The sequence below is a fragment of the Tenrec ecaudatus genome, chromosome 8 (genome assembly GCF_050624435.1).
Source record: "Tenrec ecaudatus isolate mTenEca1 chromosome 8, mTenEca1.hap1, whole genome shotgun sequence".
Lineage (NCBI taxonomy): Eukaryota > Metazoa > Chordata > Mammalia > Afrosoricida > Tenrecidae > Tenrec > Tenrec ecaudatus.
This window is the reverse complement of record NC_134537.1, coordinates 160,770,368-160,790,800: the sequence shown is the minus strand read 5'-3', so window position 1 is coordinate 160,790,800 and position 20,433 is coordinate 160,770,368. Positions and strand designations below refer to the sequence as shown.

The following is a 20,433-nucleotide window of genomic DNA, read 5'->3' as shown; positions in this document are numbered from 1 at the left end:
GGGTCCCTTCTGCAGTTGCCTGAAAATGGAGACCAGATTTGGAAACGGAGACTAGGTCGGCCCAGCTTGAGATAGGCGGGGTCAGACGGTGGTATTGAGGTGTTACACATTCTTCGATCTCTTCTCTTTCTTTAACATTCCGACTGTCTTTTCACATTTCCCACCTAGCCTATACCTTTCCAAAATCCTCTCCCCTGACTGAATTTGGCGTCGGGCTGGGGCGGGATCACGCCAACCTGAGCGAGCTCCTTCCGCACAGACGGTGCTCCAGCGACACCTGGTGGTCACAGAGGGGCATTGCAAAGCTGTGTTAATAATGATGGGGCATTTTCTGGGCTATCCGAACTGGATCTGAGTGAAAAACAGGTGTGGCGGGGTTTTTCTCACTGTGACCATGCATTTAACTTTTTTTTCCCCTCCCTATTCTTCTTTTTAAAGTCCTTCAGGTTCCCGGCCTTCCACACCTAAAAGCGATTCAGAATTGGTTAGTAAGTCCCTGGATAGGACGCTGCAGAAGAGTAACCCCGAAATGCTATGGCTTTGGGGTGAACTGCCACAAGCTGCAAAGGTTAGTTGAACGGCACGAGGCGCGTGCTTGCTCCTCAGTTCTCTGCCCCACCTGTAGATTTCCGTTATAACTTGACTTGAGTGCCACAGAATCGATTTCCTATCACAGCCACGGAACCCAGATAAAGGAAAGTGCACTGCAGGTCTGGCGGCTGGGGTGATGCCGTGGGCCACCAGTCGAGAAGTTGACCGAGGCAGTAGGCGTGAGGCTTTCTACTCCCCTCAGTATTCCCGTCTCAGAAACCCATCAGAGCGGTTCTGTCCTGTCCCATAGGGCCGCTGCGGGTTGGAATGGACTCACGGCGAGTCAGGTGTATCTTGAGCCACCAGCCTGGCTTTTTCCTACAGGACTCACATTGTGCAGCGGCTGCGTGGCGTTTAGGTTTTAAACAGGACCACCTTTCTAGTATGCTTTACATGTTGCACGCGTGTTTAAAACAAGGCTACCTTGAGACTACCTTCATTTGACCATCCACATTTCGTATCACAACGAGATGCAAATTAAGGGGGGAAAAACAATACACCGTAGGCATAGACAAGTGCTGACAGCATGTGAGTCAGGCGTTGGGCTGCTAACAGCAAGGTCCGAGATTTGAACTCGATCAGCCCCTCCATGGGAGGAAGATGAGGCGACCCGCCCCTGTGAAGATCGGTGTATCATCTTGGGACCTCAAAGGGGCCAGTTCTGCTCTTTGCTCTGTGGGCACCCTGAGGCAGGATCAGTTCAGTGGCAGTGGGTTTGTCCGTCTGGATCGGAGCCCTAAATATAACACGTCTCCAGGCTAGAGCTCTGAGAATGAATGTGGCTGAGTGAGAAGCCCCGAGGAGAGAGACCGAGGGGCTGGGCCCTTTGGAAGAAAGGCCGAGTTCATCGTGAACCTGTCGCCAGTCTCTCCCTGTGGGCTTCCATGTTGGGCCGTGAATGTTCCTGAAGCACAGCCCACCTACAGAGCTACACTCGGACCGTTCAATGTGTGCAGCTTGGTAAATGTCCACGCTGGGCACAGCCTCCTGCAACTCGCACCCAGATCTCGAGCCAGGTCACCGCCCACCACTCAGAAGCCCTGCCTTTCCCTTGGCCACCTCCGTCCACTTGGCCTGGGTTTCTGCAGGGAGCAACTGCAGTTTTCTCTGCCAGCTCCCCGTAGCCGTGGGCATTGCCCGTGTTCGTTATCACATGGCTGCAATCACATCCCGCCACGCGAGGTGGGATTCCACCCCGCTGCCAGACTTCTGGGTTGTTTCCACTGGTGGGCTTTTGCCACTTGGATGCGCTCTACTCTAGTTGCTGTTGTATATGACAGTTCCCAGTGCTTCGGGCCTGGGGCCCTGGCTTGTGGCCCGTTGGGCAGCTCTGGAAACTGTTCTTGAGGCTAAAGGTTCTTCCTGCCCATGACACCGTGGACTGCTAATCGACTCCTGACGAGTTTCCTGTGGGTAAGCCATGTGTCTGTGTGTGCGCTGCACTGACCCACTCTCTTTCTCTTCCCTCCCTCCCTCTGGTGTAGTCGTCTCTGCATAAGATGAAAGAGTCCAGCCCACTGATGAGTAGGAAAATCTCTGACAAAATGCACTTTCGAGCCATTCAGAATGAGTCTTCAGACACCTTTAGCGACCTGTCGCCCACGTTGCCAGGGGAGCCTCCAGAGCACCCCCTTTTGGATGAGCACAAGCACCCGACGGAGGTGCAGTTCATGCTCGAAGACGATGCGGAGGCCTTGGGAGCAGCAGCACCCCCTGTACCAGCAGGCGAGGAACACAAGCCCCCCTCTAGCGGCGCAGCGCAGACCGCGAGCAAGACGGACTCCCCGTCTCGGAAGAAAGGTACAAAGCCAGGGCCCCACAGGACACTCCTCTCTCCCAGCTGTCACATTGGTCACAGCCAGGCAGTGCCCTTTGTGGGATCTCATGATTATCGTGGTTCAGGCCTAGCCTCTCAGACCCGTGGAGGCCTGGGGGGTCGAGGAATAAACCTCCTTTTGCAGGGTGGGGCCTGCTGAGGGCCCACTGTGCTCAGGGCCTTCAGGCAGGAGGAGGGCCCTTGCCGCCACTCCTAGTGACCCCGTAGGACAGGGTACAACCACTCCCGTGAGATTCCAAGACGGCAGTGCTTTCCAGGAGTGGAAAGCCTCATCTTTCTCCCTCTGAGCAGCTGGTGGGCTCGAACTGCTGACCCTGTGGCTAGCAGCTCAATGCATAACCGCCACACTGCCTTGACCCCTCTTGATCACACTGTGGGGCTGCATTGACAAAGCGACCTGAGGAAGTGGATGACTATGCTCATCCCGGTCCCCCCGTCACTCTCTAGCCCACTCTCCTGTTTCAGTGTCCCCATGTCACTCGGCACTGTTTCCAGTGGTCATTCACGCGTCTCTGTTGCCTCCTGACCCCCCTGTGGGAACACATGCCCCATGAGGTCAGGTTGCTTTTCTGTCTGGTGTTTGGTGTGTGCCCGTCGCTGTGCCGGGCATGGTGAATGCTAGTTAAACCACCCGGCGAGGGTCAGTACAGCAGAGGCCGGGCCTCGGTCCCCGATGTGACCCTTTCGCCCTTCCACGCCGCAGATAAGCGCAGCAGACATCTTGGGGCCGACGGCGTCTACTTGGATGACCTCACAGATATGGACCCCGAAGTGGCGGCTCTGTATTTTCCCAAAAAGTAAGATTTCCTTTTCACCCCCTTGTCGTTCCTGTGGCTGGGGCGTTCCTCGGCTTGTTCTCTTTAACCCTCTGATTGGAACTCCAGTCAGAAAGGCTGGGAGGGGCTTCTGCTTTCCTGGGAAAGGCACCCTGTGGGAAGACTGGCTCTTGGCTGGGGGATGCGCGCACCTCTCTGGGTGCAGGTGCAAGTGGCCGGCTTCCCGCCTGTAGGACAGGAGCACGGGCCCCGGGTGAGCCTGAGCTCTGGGCTGCCGTGGCCCTTGCCCCTCTGCAGTGACCCTCATGGCGTGGGCACCCCTCCCCAGGAGAGGCTCTCTGGTGACCTGTGGGGTGTCATCTTCAGCTCCTCCTAAGTACCCCCACCTACTCTCCCAACTCTGCTCTCCCACGGAGACCTGTGCATAGCAGCGCTGTGGAGGGGTTCGGAGATTGTAATTCCCCACGGGGCAGGCAGCCTCGTCCTTCCTCAGTTGGGCAGCAAGCGGGTGAGTTTGAACTGCCGCCCTTGCGGTTAGCAGCCCAGCACTCACTGCACAGCGCCACCAGGAGGGCTCTCCGTCAGGCCGTGTGCTTTCTCTTCAGTTGATTTGGGAGGGGTCCCAGTTGTGTCATCAGCTAGAAATCATCAGCTAGGAAGGATTTTCCCTGCGGAGGTGAATCTATTTGACTTCTCTTTCTCAGCCGGGGGCTGTAATTAATGAAGTTTGCCCTGAGACGAAGTCCTTTGCTGCTCTGCGACAGCAGATGGCCAGAGAGTTGAGTTGACAATTAGAAAATTCTCAGGACAGCCTTTGTTCTCCCCCCTCCCACCCCCCCTAGTGGAGACCCTGCTGGCCTCCCCAAACATGCCAGTGACAACGGAGGCCGGTCAGCCAACCAGTCCCCACAGTCCGTGGGCAGCTCCGGCATCGACAGCGGCGTGGAGAGCACCTCAGACGGCCTGAGGGACCTGCCTTCCATCGCCATCTCCCTCTGCGGGGGTCTCACCGACAACAGGGAGATCACCAAAGGTAACCCACCCCACCCCCCACCTGCGGAGTTGGTTTGTAAGCCAAGAGCACCCTCTTGTGGACGTTCGTGGGAACTTCCAGAGACCGGCGACGTTCCTTCCACCAGAGGCTTAGTGTGGAAGGACCATGCTGCTGACTAGCGGACCGCAGCGTTCTCTGGATCACATGTGGCCTTGGGTGGCGACACACCCATTGGGTGACTCAGCCCTTCATGGTCAGGCTGCGCACGTGTGAACAGCTTGGTCGGTCTCCTGAGAGTCTGCACTCCTGGATCCGAAAACCACAATTCAGTGCCGTGGAGTCGATGCCCACCCAGTGACCCTTAGGACAGGGTAGAACCGAGACTGACAGGGTTTCCGAGGCTGTTGCTCTTTACGGGAGTAGAGAGCCTTGTCTTTCTCCCCTTAGAGTGGCTGCTGGTTTTGAACTGGTGACTTGGCAGTTTGCCCAGTGGGTCACCACTGCAGCACCAGGTAATGAAAATACAGTGGTCTGGAAGTGCATGAGAAAGGCCCCGGTGTCTGGGCGGAGAGAGGGGGTCCCCAGTTTGCTGGAGGAGGTGGGCAGAGCGTGCTCAGGTGGCCTGGATAATCCACGGCTGCGTCTCCTCGCCTCGTGTAACCCACAGGTGGAAATAATGTGCACAGAACTCTTAGGAACTGGCGCGCCAGGCGGCTGCAGTTTGGGAAAAAGTTTCTAGTGTGTCCGCTGTCTGCCGGCGCTTCCACTGTGTTTGTAAGGATGGTCTTTCTAATGTTTCCCGACTGTTCCTTGGGCACGTGCCCCAGGGACCCAGGAACTGCAATCAGTGCTGCATAACTGATGCCCGAACTCCTTGGCTACACCTAGCTGTCCCGTATGCCCTCCCCTCACCCTCCGACACCATCTTGCCTCTCGTTGGCTCAGCCCCCACCAGCTGCATTCTGTGGCAGGGATCTGGCCGGGCCGTGCGTGCCTTCCCTCTGTCCCTCACAAGCCCCTGCCCCTTCTCACTGCCTCCCTGGCGATGTCCCCACAGCCTCATTGGAGCAGTGTTTCTTCTCACACAACTTCGGTGCCCACTTGATGCTGGTGCCTGTCCCAGCCTGCCCTCCCTGAAGGGTGGGCTCAAACGAGACCATCTGCTGTCTCGGGTCCATTCAGCATCTCCCCTGGGAAGAGGTGGGTACTAATCTGGTCCAGGGAGGCGACCTTCGCCCTAGGAAAAGCATAAAGGCACGGCCCGATCAGTGAGAGAAGTGGTGTGCAAACCCAGGCTTTAGGCCAAAGCTCTTCACAGAACTGAGGTTTGGGCTTTCGGACCACCGCCCCAGTGTGGGGCTCTGAGACCACCTGGCCTGCTGGTGGGAGAGTGCCCTTCACACCTGCCACCTTCTCCTCTGCCTCGGACTGGCATCCTCTGTGCTCTGCGCACCAGAGGCCCCAGTCCTGTGGTCAATGGCAGCTATCTGATGAATTCTCAGACTCGACTTACCTGCGCTGTGTGCCCTGTACAGCCAGGCAGTGACGCCCATCATCCGTCCCCTAACAGGTGACAGTCAGGGTCATCGCAACTGCCAGCAGATACCGGGGCGGGGGCGGTGCTCTACGTCCATTACCGGGTCAGTCCTCAGACCTCCCGGGCAAGGGCCAAGGCTGCCATTCCCGCTGTAGCCGAGGGGCCTGAGGCTTGGGAGAGGACTCATGTGACCCCAGCCTGATTCAGTGTGGCTGAAGGCCAGAGCTCTACTTAGCCTCAGCCCGCTTCTGCAAATGTGTATGTTATTGTACAAGGGGGCCTGGAAAACTTCCTGGAAGAAGGGTTCTGTTATCTTTCACCCCCTACCTTCCCACGACCCCCACAAGCCTTTGGATGCTGCTCGCTCATATCCTTGCCACACTGATTCCCTGCCCCAGGTTAAGGACAGGTGTCATCTCGTCTCCCAGACCTCGCCCTGCGCCCCCTTCCTGTCTAGGCTGAGGCTGCCCCAAAGCCAAGCCACCCCTGACAACCAGCTGCGTTTCACGAGAGAGTGTAATGGAGGAGGAAATGGGGGTGACAGTGAACTACTCTGCCCGTTTGCAAACCCGACTTCCTCTCTGCTTGTCCTTGTCCCTTGTCCCATCCACCCTCCCCACCCCCCGCCGCTGCTGCAGATGCGTTCTTTGAACAAGCCGTGTCATACCAGCAGTTTGTTGAGAACCCTGCCGTCATCGACGACCCCAACCTGGTGGTCAAGATCGGGAACAAGTAAGTACCCAGCGCAAAGTCATCTTGCTGTCCTTTCGGAAAAGCCAGAGACCCGGGCATCCCAGCAATGATTATCGTCTCTGCACTTTTGGGAACGTCAGTTCGGTGCTCCTACGGAGCTGGGAGCGGGGAGGAAGAGGGTTTCTACTGCCCTCAAGAGTTAGTCTCCGGAGCTCCCGGGGCAGTTCTCCCCTGGCCTCCAGGGTCACGATGAGTCGGCACTGGTTCCATGGCAGTGACCGAGTCAGGAGGTTGCAGTTGCTGCCGATCCTGTGGCTGTGCCCCTGTGCACCTGTTCCAGCTTTCCCCACAGGTTCAGCCACAAGGCGTGGGGCGGAGACCACGTCCCTATACAGAGTAGACTACGTGTAGCAGCCCTGCAAAAACGATTCCTCACTGAGCTCCAGGGAGGTGCAGGCCCTTTCACAGGTTCTCCAGGATGAACTCACTCACGTCTTACATGTTACCTTGCGTTAACCTAGCGGCCCTTCCCTTGAAACATGCCCCCACCCACTCACCCCCACCCTGCGAAAATAATCCTCTAGCCCACTACTAGAGTAGTTGGGCTGCTCTCCACTGGCTGCTGGTGTCTCCGCGCAGATCGGAGCCCGGGCCCTGGCTGCCGCTTTGCCTCAGTCTGGCCTCTGTTGGAAGCCCACTGTCAGGGGCATGTCAGGGAGGGCTGAGTTTCCAGAGCTTTCCACGATGGTTCTGTTCCAGTTGCACGGGTTCCCAGCTCGGGTCTCTATCCTGTTTGTTTTCCGTCCCGCTAGATACTATAACTGGACAACAGCAGCCCCTCTCCTTCTGGCGATGCAGGCCTTCCAGAAACCTCTGCCAAAGGTGAGCTTTCCCGGGAGAAAGAAAGGGAGGGAGGGGCCACAAACGATCGGGTGGGCTCCTGTGGCCCGTTGGAAGTTCACTTTTAGTTAGATGCCACATGGTGAATGACACCACGCTGATTGGAAGTTCACGGGGCACACAGTTCAGTTTCTCCCTCTGTGCAACCTCTTGCTTCTCGAATACCTGAGTCCTTCTCCGTGAAGACGCTTACTGGTCCGGGCCCCACCGGAGCAAGCCCTGTCCCTTCCATGGTTCTTGGCCCACCATGTCGTGCTAGGTAGTCCAGCAGGCAGGATCCAGGATGCTCCGAGCCAAGTGAGAATGCACAGGGAAGGGGGTCACAGTCGGAGGGGCTGACGCAGGCAGAGGCGTTGAGCTGGGTGTGGGCACCCAAAGCCCTCGCTGGTGCCCGGTGTGGCTCTGCCAGGTCGTAAGCCATGTATGTGCCTGCTTCTTCGAGGCAGGTGCCAGCTCACGGCCTGCAGGGGAGAAGAGGAGATGCTGAGAGGAAGTCTCATAAATTTTTTTGTAAAGGATCTTTTAATGTTTTTGGTAATTCGTTTATTTGGGTATCTGTAATTTTCCCATGCCTCTATTATCAAAGCATCTTTTTATATTTTAAAGTATGTGTGTTTTTTTAGTATTTATAACTTCAGAAATGCCTATGTGTATTCGGATGTGGTGATCGCTTCATTCTTAAAATACTTTTGCCTTAAGATGTGTCTTGTGTCAGTTTAGCCAGGCTAGCTGTCGGTTTACTCTGTTTATTTTCTACTCCACTGTGTTCTTAACATTTCACAAGGCCCTCTTGTGACCTCCACGTAGCGGATGTGTCCAAGATAAAATAGTGGATGTTTATCTTTCAGCTGGTGTGTTCAACCCATTTCTACGTACTGTAGATAGGTCTGTTTTGGAGTCCCTGGTGCTTCGGGGTGGTTTTGAACTGCGTGCACCCCGCACCAGATTGTGGTTTTCATTTCCCTTTTCTAATTGAACCAGTCAAATGTGAGTTAAATCACTCTCTCCTCTTTGTTTGGATTTTCATCTCTTTTAAAGATTTCCCCCCAAATTTAATTGACAGAGAGTCTAAAGACATTCGGCCCATCCTTTGTCGTTCATGGAGAACAGAAGAATGTGGATCCTGTGTTCAGGGATGAGATCAGTACTTGGACCTGTCGCTTCCTTTTGCCTGTGGTGACTGACTGAGCATTTGAGTTCTTCTTCTTTGTAGCTGTCCCTGAACTCATCAGTGTGATCACCCTGGCCTGATAGGAGCAGTCCCGGGTTAGCTCTGTCGCTGTGTGGTATCGGGGTCTCTGCGTGCCATTTCATTGCATCTGATGTCTTCCTGTGAGGTGTAAGTTTTGTTTTTGTTTCGTTCCCCCTGAACACATCCTTCGCACCTTCCTTTCTCTCACTCTTCTGGGCGACAGAGGACGGCACTGTCCTTGGCTTTGTCCTTGTTGGTCCCTGCTGCTCGTCAGTGTCTTCATCACACACTCGCCGTGCTCTTGCTGCCACCTTCTAACTTTCTGGCTCCTCTCCTTGTCCCTCAACGCCGGCCGTCCTTGGATGCCTGCAGGGCTTTGAATCCAGTTCTCCTACCACGTGTCCACAGCCTCGCCCGCTCCAAGTCCTCGCTCCCTTCTTTTCCCAGCTCAAGTGCTAGGACACATCATCATCCTGTGTCTTGAGTACCCTCCGCACTCCCTCGTCACTTTCACACTGCGACGCTGCTTGCCTCACGGGACACCCCTGGCTGACTGTTTCCCCACGCTCGGCCTGTCCGGGTGCAGCTGGGCACGCCCGTGGGAAGATGGAGGGTTGCCGGGGACCCCCAGTGCAGTGTGGCTCTCATCGTCCATTCGCTCCCCAGCTCTCCTAGACGACTGTTGTGTCACCCTTGTTTTGCCGCCTCAGATCTCCAACCTGGTCTTCCCTCTTCCTCACTCTCCGTCGGATCCCTGTTTTCTTTCACTGGAAATGGAAGCACGCAGAGGGACACTTCCTTTGCATCTACCCTTGTGCGTCCTTTGTCGAGTCTCTTGCTCACGATGACCTTCCAGTATTGCAAACCCAGGCCCACAAGGGCGAGAATCTAGCCACCTCTTCCCTCTGTCCTCCACGTCGCTGCTCTTTTCCATCAGCAATACCGTCAGCATAGGCAAACTCAGTGGTGCCATCTCTCCAGAACCTTCCATACCATAGTAGACGCTTGGGAAGACTGTGCAGTTTCACTTGTACCCGGAATCCACGCCGCTCAGTGCCCCCCCCCCACTCCCCAACGATAGCACCAAAGTCATTTTGACCAAGTTCCCAAGGGACCTCCGTGTTGATAAACCCAGCGGTCAGTTTCCACAGCAGAGCACCGACCCAGAGGGTCACTCTGCTCCTGGCTTTCACGTGAAAAGCCAGGCTCACTTTCAGGCCACTTCTCTCTTGGCTTGACTGTTCTTAACCTCCAGACGTCTGGAGTCCCAGGCACCTCTAAATAGGTGAAATGGGTAAGCCTTGAAGAGTTTGGAGAAGAGTGACATTCATAACAGACTGAGGTGAGAAAAATGGTAGATTAGATGTAAGCGTCCTTTGCACTAACTAGGGTGAGAGATGATGCAGATTGAGGGAGGTGGCCAGATGGGAGATGCATTCAATCAGATTTGGGCAGGCTGTGGGACACACACATACATATATATGTGCATATAATATACATAGACACAAATAAAGGGGCTTACTAGTCACCTGAGCTTTATTTTCACCTGTAGACTGGCCTGGCTTCTCTGCTCTTAAAAATAGACTGCCGTATTATCTTCTAGTACTTTATTTTATGCTAAATCTTTGATTCTTATGAAATTTATTTTGCAAGTGACGAATGAGTGTGATCCATCGAGATTTTATTTTGAGGAGAATGAGCAATGAACAGGAAACACACCCCCACGCCCCCTCAAAGCTGCTTATTGAACCAGCTAGAATGTTTTTTTGTTGCAGGAAGTAGCGGCTTTAAAAGTGGCTTCCGTGATAGTAGCTTGTTCTCTTGCACAATACGAGCCGTCTAAGTCGAGGGGTTCGCACTTGATTCATGTGAGTTCCCATCTCAGTGCCTTTCTTGGCTCACCCTTTGTGGTCCCACACAGACCATGTCGCACACCATGGCTTCACACAGCCACGTGCACAACAGGAAGCCGGGCAGACGTCTCAGGTTCCCTTGGCCATGAGGGGCAGAGGTCTCGGGGTTTCTTGGCCATAAAGGACACACAGTCACCCTGAAAGCAGAGCAGTAGCATGGCTCTGAGTGACTTTGGCCTGAGTGCTGAGCCGAGTTTGGGATCTATTGGCAGGGAAAATGGGGATAAAGTGCCCAGAGTCCTACGCGACCCTGTCAGGCCCCAAACCAAGCTATAGCTGCGAGTCAATTCTGACTCGCCCTGTACTGGGCTTCCAGTGGAGCCCTAGTGGTGTTGTGGGTTAGGCCGGCCTCAAGGTCAGCGGTTGGAATCCACCAGTCCCTCCTCGGAGAAGCATGAGGCTTTCTGCTCCTGTGATGACTTATGGCCTGTAAATGAAAGGGGCTGGTCCGCTCTGCCCTGTCGCCGGCTCTGGGTCCGAATGGACTGGATCACGGTGCTTCCTGATTTCCCAGGTGGTCAGTCTTGATGGAGACAGACTGCCCCTTCTTTCTTGTGCAGAGTAGCTGTTGGATTTGAACCCCTGACCATTTGCTTAGCAACTATTGTAGCCACCACACCTCAAGGGCCCCTGAATTATCTTAATGCTGATTGGTCATTGGCACTTCACCAAACATTGGATTTTTCTATTAACTTTGACTTGTCTCTGTTCTTTGGTGTGTCTTCTTGTGTACCAGTATTGCATCCCTTTAATTATTGTAGCGTAGAGATAGAGTTTAATAACTGGTAGGACTTGTGCTTATTTATTCTTCTTCTGTTTCAGAATTTTCTTAGCTACTCTTTTTTGTTTTTCTAAGTGAGCTTTAGAATCAGTTTGTCTAGGCCTGAAAATAGCCTTAATAATTAAACACAAAAGTTTCATTGGATCTGTGTTATGTTTATGGGTGAATCTAGTGGGGGATAGGTGAATTGTTATCTTTAATGAGTTCTCATATTTGCATTTTTACATATTCATAGTTTTCTTTTGTATCAGGGATACTTTAAATGACCAAATGAAGCACACTCAGGCTAAATAGTGTGAATTGTCTACTTATTTGTTACCCGTTAAGTTGAAAGACTTCTATCTTTTTTCATTACTAGTTGAGTTTTGGGGGACCTGATAGCCGCACCCCGTGAAGGGGATTAGATAAGACCTGGGTCCTAGGTTCCACTCTCAAGAGAGACATTGTATCCTTTGGAAATAATTAGCAAATACTTAGTCTTTCCTCGTCAGACTTTAAGTTGAAACGCTAAGAGTCTGAGTCTTCTTTTTAGTCTTTGAGGTTATAAGTCAACTGCATCTACTAGGATTCAGTTGGTGAGAGTTTGGAAACTCACCCTCACTAAGGAGAACCTCTGCTTGCTACTGTTTGGTTAAAACTTGTATCCTACACTCCATGCTAATCATTTCACTTTTTATTTTCTAATCTGTCATACTGAAGGTGACACGCTCTAACCAGTAAGCCATTTTAATTTGAAAAACGTCTGGCCTTACTAATCACTAATGATATTTAATGCTTTCTTTTCTCTGCTTTCTTCCTTGTCATGTTGTCTTTCATTTGTCGGGTTGCTTTATTTTATTTATTTTTCCATTAACGCCTCCTTAAGTCTTCGTGCTTAAGTTACCTTAATGGCATTTTGGACACCATTAGGTTTTGCCTCTCTAAAATTTTTAATTCACAAACAGTACGTTGTGTTTTCTCCGTACGACTTTTTTTTTCCGGCCTCACTTTTAAGTTGCACACGCGTGTCTTTTGGTTTGAATGTGCTAAGCTGACTCTTTTTTTGGTTCCGTGATTTATGTTGCCATCCGTTCAAAACAGGCCACTGTGGAGTCTATCATGAGGGATAAGATGCCCAGAAAGGGAGGACGATGGTGGTTCTCGTGGCGGGGAAGGAACTCCACAATCAAGGAGGTAAGCACGGAGGAGGGAGCGCCTTTCTCCTACCTTTGCAGACCGGTGACGGCTACGCGTTCCGGCTCTCACGTCACAGGCGCGAGTATCGGCCATGACACGACCGAGCTGCCGTGACCCAGCTGGGCTGCCGGGCAGGGGAGAGGCACCCCAGACGCCGAGGAAGGTCGGGGGGAAGCCGAGCATGGAGACGGGCTCACGTCCTGGCCCGATGCCCGCCACCTGTGGGCTGGGGCCCAGTCGCGCCCCTCGGGGACTTGGCGATGGGAGAGTGCTCGGCAGCCTTCCTTTGCCCTGGAAGCTTCCGTATCCCAGACCTCGCCCGAGGCTAAGTTCCCATCCCCATTTCCCGTTCCGCCTGCTTGGCTGGTTGACGGCTATGACGAGGCTTCACAACATTCTTGGATCGCTTCCACAAGCGTTTCCAAATTCCATTTTGATGCCTCGCTGTGACTTTGGTGTCCGTGGATGTAAATTCACATGTGTGATATGACTTCACGGCGTTCATGGGAAAATAGGATGAAGAGATAGTGGACGTTTTCCGTGTGTGTGTGTGTGTGTGTGTGTGTGTGTGTGTGAGATTTTCATTGCCCCCACACACCCACCCACACCCACACACACCCACCTTTTTGGTCTTTTCTGCGATGACCTCTTTTCTCGAAGCACTTTCTTCGGCTGCTTCCCGGACACCGTGTCTTCCTCGTCTCTCACCTGTGTGCTCTCCGTAAGAGCCCCTCCTGTGTTTCCTTCCTTCCTGTGCACCCCCTCCCCCAGGCTGCCTCCCCCATGCCCCGGGGGCTGGCTGCTCCGTGTCTATTCCCAAACCCCACGTCTCTTCTCGTCCCGGCTCCGTTTATTGGCTACACAGCCGAGTGGACATCTCAGACGAGCCGCCTGTTTCTGCAGCCCAGACTCTGTTTCCCTCTCGCCCGCATTCAGCCCGTAACCACGCGGTCAGTGTCGGCACTGCCCCAGCATTCCTCAGCGTTGTCCGTTTCTCCCCGCAGCGCTCGGCCGCTGCCCTCTCTTCCCGGCAGGCCGACGGCTGTCCTCGGCTGTCCGGAGGCGAGCCGCTAAGCTAGCTAACTGCCGGTTGGACTTCGGGGACTCTCATGAGGAACGGAGAGTGTCCGCCCCGCCTCTCGGCCCAGCCTCTTCGTTTGTCACTCCCCCTGCGCGCTCTGGCGGCGAGCATCATGCCACCCCAGGCCTTTACCTGGAGCACCCAGGAAGGAACCCCGAGGATGCTGGGGGTTAACGGTCAGGTAGCTGAAACGGGAGGTCTTTCTTGCCCAAGGTCAGTGCTTGAAACTGCTTCCTGGGAGAGAGAGGAGGCTGTCTGCCCACTGGAGCAGTTCTGCAGAGGGGCTGTGGGTCAGAATCAGCTCAAGGGCAATGCCTCTCTGTCTCTCTGTCTCTCTCCCTCTGTGATTTGGTGATCGTAGGACCCTTAGGTATCTAGCTGCTCAAATGATCCTTTCTTAGCCGACGAGTCCGCTCCCATAGCCCTGCGCACCTTTTCTTCACAGATCTTGTGAGAGTTGGTAATGACACACTCTTCAGCGTGGCTGTTTCATCAGCATCTCTTTCCCGCTGGACCATAAGTTCCATGAAGACAGAGGTCACGTATGACCTTGACCCTGCGGTAGCCCTGGAGACTGTAGGGGACCCAGGCAGGGCAGGGGTTTGGCAAATGCTTGCCGTGTGCTTTCCTTGGGAACGTAGTAGGAAAAGTCTGGAAGACGGCAGCCAAGATTCTCAATGTAAGTCACGAAAGCCCTGTTAATTCAGATGGGGGTGAAGCCCGTGGGAAGATAGTCACTCTCTGACATGTTCTGTTAGCATTCCTGCATTTCACTGATTGTCACACTGTCTCCAAGGGGTCTGACCAAGTTAGAGCACAGACGTGAGGGTAGATCGGGCAGCACTGCCCTCCGGCTGCTGCCAGCTCCTTCATGCACGGCGTCATGCCAAGGGAAGGGTTAAACATGCCTCGGCGACCAGGCTCTCTCAGTAATGCGCTTACTCTAGTCTCCTTACGGAGCCTTCAGAAAAGAAGATAGTTTTGTCTTTCTTTTTAATAAAGAAGATACTTTTTGTCCCATAAGGGGAAACGATTTTGACGTCAGGGCTACTATTGAGTTTTTAACAAAGTCAAGTGGACATTTTCCCCGGTCACTGAGTCTCTGCATCCAGCTTACAGGAAGGTTGCTCCACATAAAAGGAGTTTTTAGAGGTGTCCTGGCTTTCGGAAAGCTGAGAAGACCTCAGAGATGAGAGAAAAGAGGGAAGACCGGGAGCCTCTGCGGAGGAAGGAGCTGTGGCTGCTCTTGGTGTGAGACTGACCGTGGTGACGTAGCTGCTGAAGGGTGGTTGCACCTGGGCCAGCATTTTCCAATTGAAGCTACCCTTGTGACTTCATGAGGCTTGAGGCTCGAAGGGTGCGTGCCAGAAGCGTCGCAGGAAGATCAGCTAGTTCAAAGAGCCCGTCTTTCCACGTGGACGCAAGATCGAAGCTCACGAAGACGGAGTTTGGAACCGATGTCAAGGGAAACGTGTCTTAGATTGAGCAATTCTCTACAGAGAGCAAGAGCCACACCGCACAGTGACTTTTGAGGGGACTTGTCAGGCCAGTTACGTCCCGGGCAGAGAGGTCAACGCAGAAGGGGTCCTCTTGTTTGATTCTCTCAGAAGACACAGGATACAGGATAAAGGACACAGGGTGACCCTGAGGGCATAGCGGAATATGTTTTAAAAACTGCATTGATGAGGGAAGACCCGGAAAGTTGTCCTGAGTGATTTCTCCCCATCGCTCAATCCAGCAGGGTAGGGAGGGCTGTCCTGCAAGGATTTTGTGGAGACGTCGTGCCCCATCCGTACGTCCACCCAGATTTGACCCTTCAGACTTCTTTGCGTTTCCTAAACTAAGAAATAACACATCCCCCCCAGCAGTTTTATTGGCACATAATTTACATACCATACAATTCAACAGTCCGATGGATCAGTCGTCTCAAGGGGCTTTGTACAGTCGCCACCGCATCCATCTTAGAGCCTCCCACCCCCATGGTTGACTCTCCTTTAAAATGAGCTGTGTAGTCACAGCCCTCTAGTGCCCCGCCTTCCACCTTCATGATTAACTCCCCAACCCCCTGTCCCTCCCTGTTCCCTGTGTCCCCTTGTATCAGGTATTATCATTGTGGGTGCACCCCTCCTGTGCTTCACAGCTGGGACACCCAACAGAAAGCAATGAAAAACAGTATTGCACGAAGGTGGCCAGGCTAAGATCACAATCGTATAATGACAAAAATACAAATACTGAGCAAGAAGGAAGAGACTCCTTGGTTCCTCTGTGGATCTACAGCTGCCCTTCTGAGCGGGTGCAAACGGAGGAGTGCGGAATTCTCCTGGGAAGGGTGACAGAGAGAGAGAGAGAGAGAGAGAGAGAGAGAGAGAGAGAGAGAGAGAGAGAGAGAGACTCTGACCTCTGAAGAGAGAGAGAGACTGAGTCTCTGGCCTCTGAAGAGAGAGGGGTGGGGGGAGACTGACCTCTGAAGAGAGAGAGAGACTCTGACCTCTGAAGAGAGAGGAGGGGGCTGGGGAGACTGCTCTCTGAAGCATGCAGACCTGCAGGGTGACGCGTCATCAAGGAAACCATCAGTTGTAGTTGTGATGTGTCTGGTGGGTAGTTCCACGGTGTTTCAGCCGTACTTTCTAGATTGACCCCAGCATGTGCTTTGCTTTACGGGGCTTATAACCTAAAGGACGCTTCTGGCGGTGTTGTTGGGTAAGCACTGGCTCGATAGCCCCCAGATTGGAGATTCACCCCTGCCCCCTGCAGGGGAGAGTTGCGGGTGTGTTCCCAGAAAGACTGACAGCGTCAGGAACCCTATCGAGGCCACTACGAGCCGGAATGTCTCTTGGGCAGTGGGTTCAGGCTCTTCTCATGCCCTGCTCACAGAACAGAATGTTCTAGATTTTGAGGCAGATGGATATATATCTTTTAACAGTTGTAGGGACACTTGTTGCACATCTCACACAATTCAATAGTTGAGTCCTGTCACAAGAGTTGCACAGTCATTGCCGCAATCGGCTTCAGAACACCCCATCCCTCCGTGAAATCTCTTAAAGTGAGCTGTGCGATCACCGTCGGCCCCAGTGCGCCCTCCCCACCCCCACATACATTGTTTGCTCTCCCAGGCCCCTCACCCTCCCTGTCTCCCACCCCTGTACGCCCTTGCATCTGTTCTTAGCCCTGTCCGTGCCTCAGATGGATGCTTTAAAGACATCTTTAGTTACTGTCTTGGATTGAGGAGAAGTACAGGGACATTTCTCAAGTTGAATGCCTATAAAAAGAAGTGAAAGAATAAGCATTCAAGATAGAACTGCCTGCTGAAAAATTGTCCGCAGCATCGGCTAAGCTCGTTACCTAAATGATCTTTAAAAGGATGGCTGGGCATGTTATATTCATCATACACTGAGGTAAAGCTAAGCAGGTCCTTGAAACCGGTTTGCCCACATCGTGTGTTCAGAGAGGCCCTCTGTATTGCTTATTCATCGTGTCAGCTGAGACAGTGCGGTGGGAGACATCAGCGGCTCTCTCCGGGCCCATGGCCACCCGAGGGAGATGTAGTTGTGGGTCATTTTCCCTCCACCTTCCTGCTTGGCCTCTGGTGCCAGGGAGGCTCTCCCCGCTGCTGTGCCTGCGGGTGTGGTGGGTGGCAGGCGTTGTGCTTTAAAGTGCCAGCCTCTTCTGGCCCCCCACAGCCATGTTGTGAGATTGACGCCCTCACTCCCATTCGATAGACGTGGAAACTGGACCCCCAGGGTTGATAAGTGAGAGGATCAGGGCTGAGCCCTGTTCTGCTTAGAAATCCAAGGCCTTCCCACGATCTCAAAGGAGCAGGCTTCTAGTAAGAATACGACATTTTCAAAAAGAGACAATGCTTCCACGTTTTTTCCCTTCGGCTTCTCGACTGGCAAGCGTAAGAAAGTATTTTAGAAGCCCTTGGGTATCCAGGCGTTTGCATAAGCTACAGCGATTGATCACACAGTGTGGTGTGCTGCCACAAACACCGAGGATGACAGATGCGTTTCTGTCAGGAAGGTCTCTCAGCTCCATTGTAGGCTTCTAAGGAAAGGAGTCTCTAGGACCTGCCCAAATAGGCGTACCTGGAACAAACGGTGGACCCTCGCAGGGCGACCCCTGGCATGTGCACCCTGGGGTGGGTCTCCTCGGGGGACCCGACCCAGGGACCTTGGGGGAATCTGGTGGAACACCGGCTGTGGCTCAGGACCTTTCTCTGGTATTTGCCGTGACTCTCTTCTTGTCTCCTCCTCCAGGAAAGCAAGCCGGAGCAGGGTTTGTCTACCAAGAGCCACAGTACTGGAGAGCAGCCGTCACAGCTCAGCATGGCCACCAGGTACCGGGAGAGGCTCCCTGGCATGTTACACTCCGTGGGGGCTGAGCATCATGCGCCTTAGTTTCAGTGCATGCCCATTGGTTACTGGCCCATAACATTGCTATTGAATGGATTCTGAGTTACAGCAACCCTGGGGGACTGGGTAGAGCAGCCCCTGTGGGTTCCCAAGGCTGACAATTGTCACAGAACCAGACTGCCATGGCCTTCTCCTGTGGGCTCACTGCCGGAGGGCTTAGAGCTGATGGCCTTTGATTGGTGGCTGAATGCATCACCACGGCACTACCAGGCCGCCTCTGACAGGGCTCACCAGGCCTCAGACTGAGCCGCCCCAGGTGCCAAGCCTGGCTCTGGTATTCATTCGCTGACCTGCAGCTCTTGATATCAATAGATTGTTCCTGTCGTTACGACGTTTGGTATGTCTTAGATAGTTACTGTACATGGTAAAAGTATAAGGCTCAAAAGAGATGCTGTAAATAGAGCCTTCCTCATTGTCCTCAGATTCTGGCTGCACCAGGTATTCAGAAGCCACAAGAGCAGAGACCCAAACCTAAACCCAAGCTCCTCACGCCTAAGGTTTCAGAGGCTAGAAATCTTTATGGGAGCAGGTGGCCACACCTTTCTTCTGTGGAGAGGCCGGTGGGTTTGATCTGCTGACCCATGGGCTAGCAAGTTCAATGCTGAACCCAGAGCTCCACCGGGGCTCCTTAATGCATTCACAGTGACTGGAAACTGAGGAACTCGGCTTTGTCACAGTGTAAATGTTCACTAAGACTGAAGTCGATGCAAGTACCGGTGTGCATGTGTGTTAACTTGGGACAGGAGAGACTAGACTGTGGGGGTCTGATCAGGATTCGTGGTGTTTGTCTTCATGGTAATCAATTGATAGGGGCTTGGGGGGGCGGGTGTGTGTGTGAATTTAAAGGCAGTACGATCACTTGCATCGCTATGGTAATAGCGCATATGGACACTCAGTGCTCGGAGTAAACCACATGTTCCACCTCTTAGCTCCTCTGTACACCATTTCTCTGCTCATGAAACCCGGGTCCGCATGTCAGGAAACACCGTAGCCCATTCTCCGTGGGCAAGATCCACATCCCATTCTTTTTGTACTTTTTCCTTTTGGGATCTTGGAGGCAAGCCGGTGCCCGGCCCTTCCTAGGCATTTCATGAGAGTGATTGAACTGTCCCGGGACAGACAGGGCCTATTGTGAACGGGAGCAAGAAGCAGCAGGAGGCTCCGCTCCCGTCCTCCAACTCCGGGCCACTCTGTTCCCGGGCTGGGAAAGCTGCCGTCTCAGATGGCAAGCAGAAAAAAGGTGGTGCAGTGTGTAGCCCGGCCCTGTGGCTTTTCAGTCTGGTTCTCAGTGGCCAAGTCGGCTCTGAGTTGGTAGATGGCCAACGGCAAACATTTCTATTTGCCTCGGCACTGCCCCATGTGGTTGTGACTTTCCACCTGCCTGGTGACTTGGCTCATTCTCTGGGGAAGGGCTTTTAGGCAGGAGTATTGGTGTCTCAGGCTGGGTTGTCTAGTGAGACAAACAGTGACACTGATAGGTGGATAAGAAAGATCTTTACATCAACAAGGATTCTTATATCAAGAGGAGGCCAGTCCGACTCCAGCCTGGAAGTCCATGCTCCTCTGTAAGGCCCTCTTCAGATTCACGTAGCGTCATGCCATCAGCGCAGAACGGCGAAGCGGGAAAGATCCTGGGCCAGTGGGTGCCGAGTCATGTGTGTCCACGGTCACTGGAAACATGTCAGGGCTTGGGCCACCCCTCAGAACAGGCTGAGTTTCAGCAGGCAGGAAGGCAGAGGGGCAGGGAGAGAGAGAGCAGTGCCCAGAGTCCTTCACTCTGACATAGAAAGCCACCCCCCAAGGGGTGCCATCATGCTACCTCTTGATTGACAGGTTTGGCTTCACTCTTAGGCAAGAGCGTCCAACTACCCACCTACTGCACTTCAATACATTTCCAACGTGAGGTTTTGAGTTTGCGTGGACTTGGAAGGGAGAAGGTGGGTGTTCTCAAGGTGGTGGGCAGGCTAAGAATGTGGCGTCTTTTGGAAAGCTCGGCACAGCAGCTAGGGGCGAACCTGGTACCCAGTGGGTGCTCCTCACCTGGGTTATTTAGTCCTATTCATGGGAAGCCACTGGCCAGAACAGAAACAGCATGGCCTAGGAATGCTGGCTGAGCTTCTCAGGAACCACGGGCCTTGAGACTAGCCATTGACCCCAGCAGAGGTGAGCGTGTGACGTTGACACACCTGAGCAGCAGCAGGCGAGCAGGACGCGGCGACTACAGGAGAGACCTCGGGGTCTGGGAGAGGGCGCCTGAGCGAAGAGGCAACCCTGCACATTGCCCCCACCGAAACCAGCGCTTCCGCAGTGCAGGTGTGTCATGCGCACCTGGGATTCTTCTTCCACACAAGCCTCCTGTCCTTGGGGTAACTTCCCAGTGGGGGAGGCAGCACCAAACAGGAATGGTGTCAGACTACCTGTGTTGGCAGATGAGTCGGCTGCTTAGAGATGGCGGGCATCAGTGCGTGCATTTCTGGAACGGAGGCAGGAACCCCACCACGCCGCGTGCTTCATGGGAATGGCCATTCTTTCAGTTCAGTCAAGAAGGAA

General features: G+C 53.6%; 1 protein-coding gene across 2 annotated transcripts in view; it reads left to right on the top strand.

Annotated features, from left to right (window-relative positions):
• Positions 1 to 20,433, top strand: part of LPIN1 (lipin 1) — an 86,337-nt gene that overhangs the window by 36,433 nt on the left and 29,471 nt on the right. For both annotated transcript variants that reach the window (XM_075557095.1, XM_075557094.1), the window contains exons 7-14: positions 439 to 568; positions 2,076 to 2,391; positions 3,132 to 3,225; positions 4,047 to 4,237; positions 6,374 to 6,467; positions 7,241 to 7,310; positions 12,295 to 12,387; positions 17,728 to 17,807. In XM_075557095.1, coding sequence (XP_075413210.1) covers positions 439 to 568; positions 2,076 to 2,391; positions 3,132 to 3,225; positions 4,047 to 4,237; positions 6,374 to 6,467; positions 7,241 to 7,310; positions 12,295 to 12,387; positions 17,728 to 17,807 — 1,068 coding nt within the window. The remainder of the gene's footprint in view (positions 1 to 438; positions 569 to 2,075; positions 2,392 to 3,131; positions 3,226 to 4,046; positions 4,238 to 6,373; positions 6,468 to 7,240; positions 7,311 to 12,294; positions 12,388 to 17,727; positions 17,808 to 20,433) is intronic.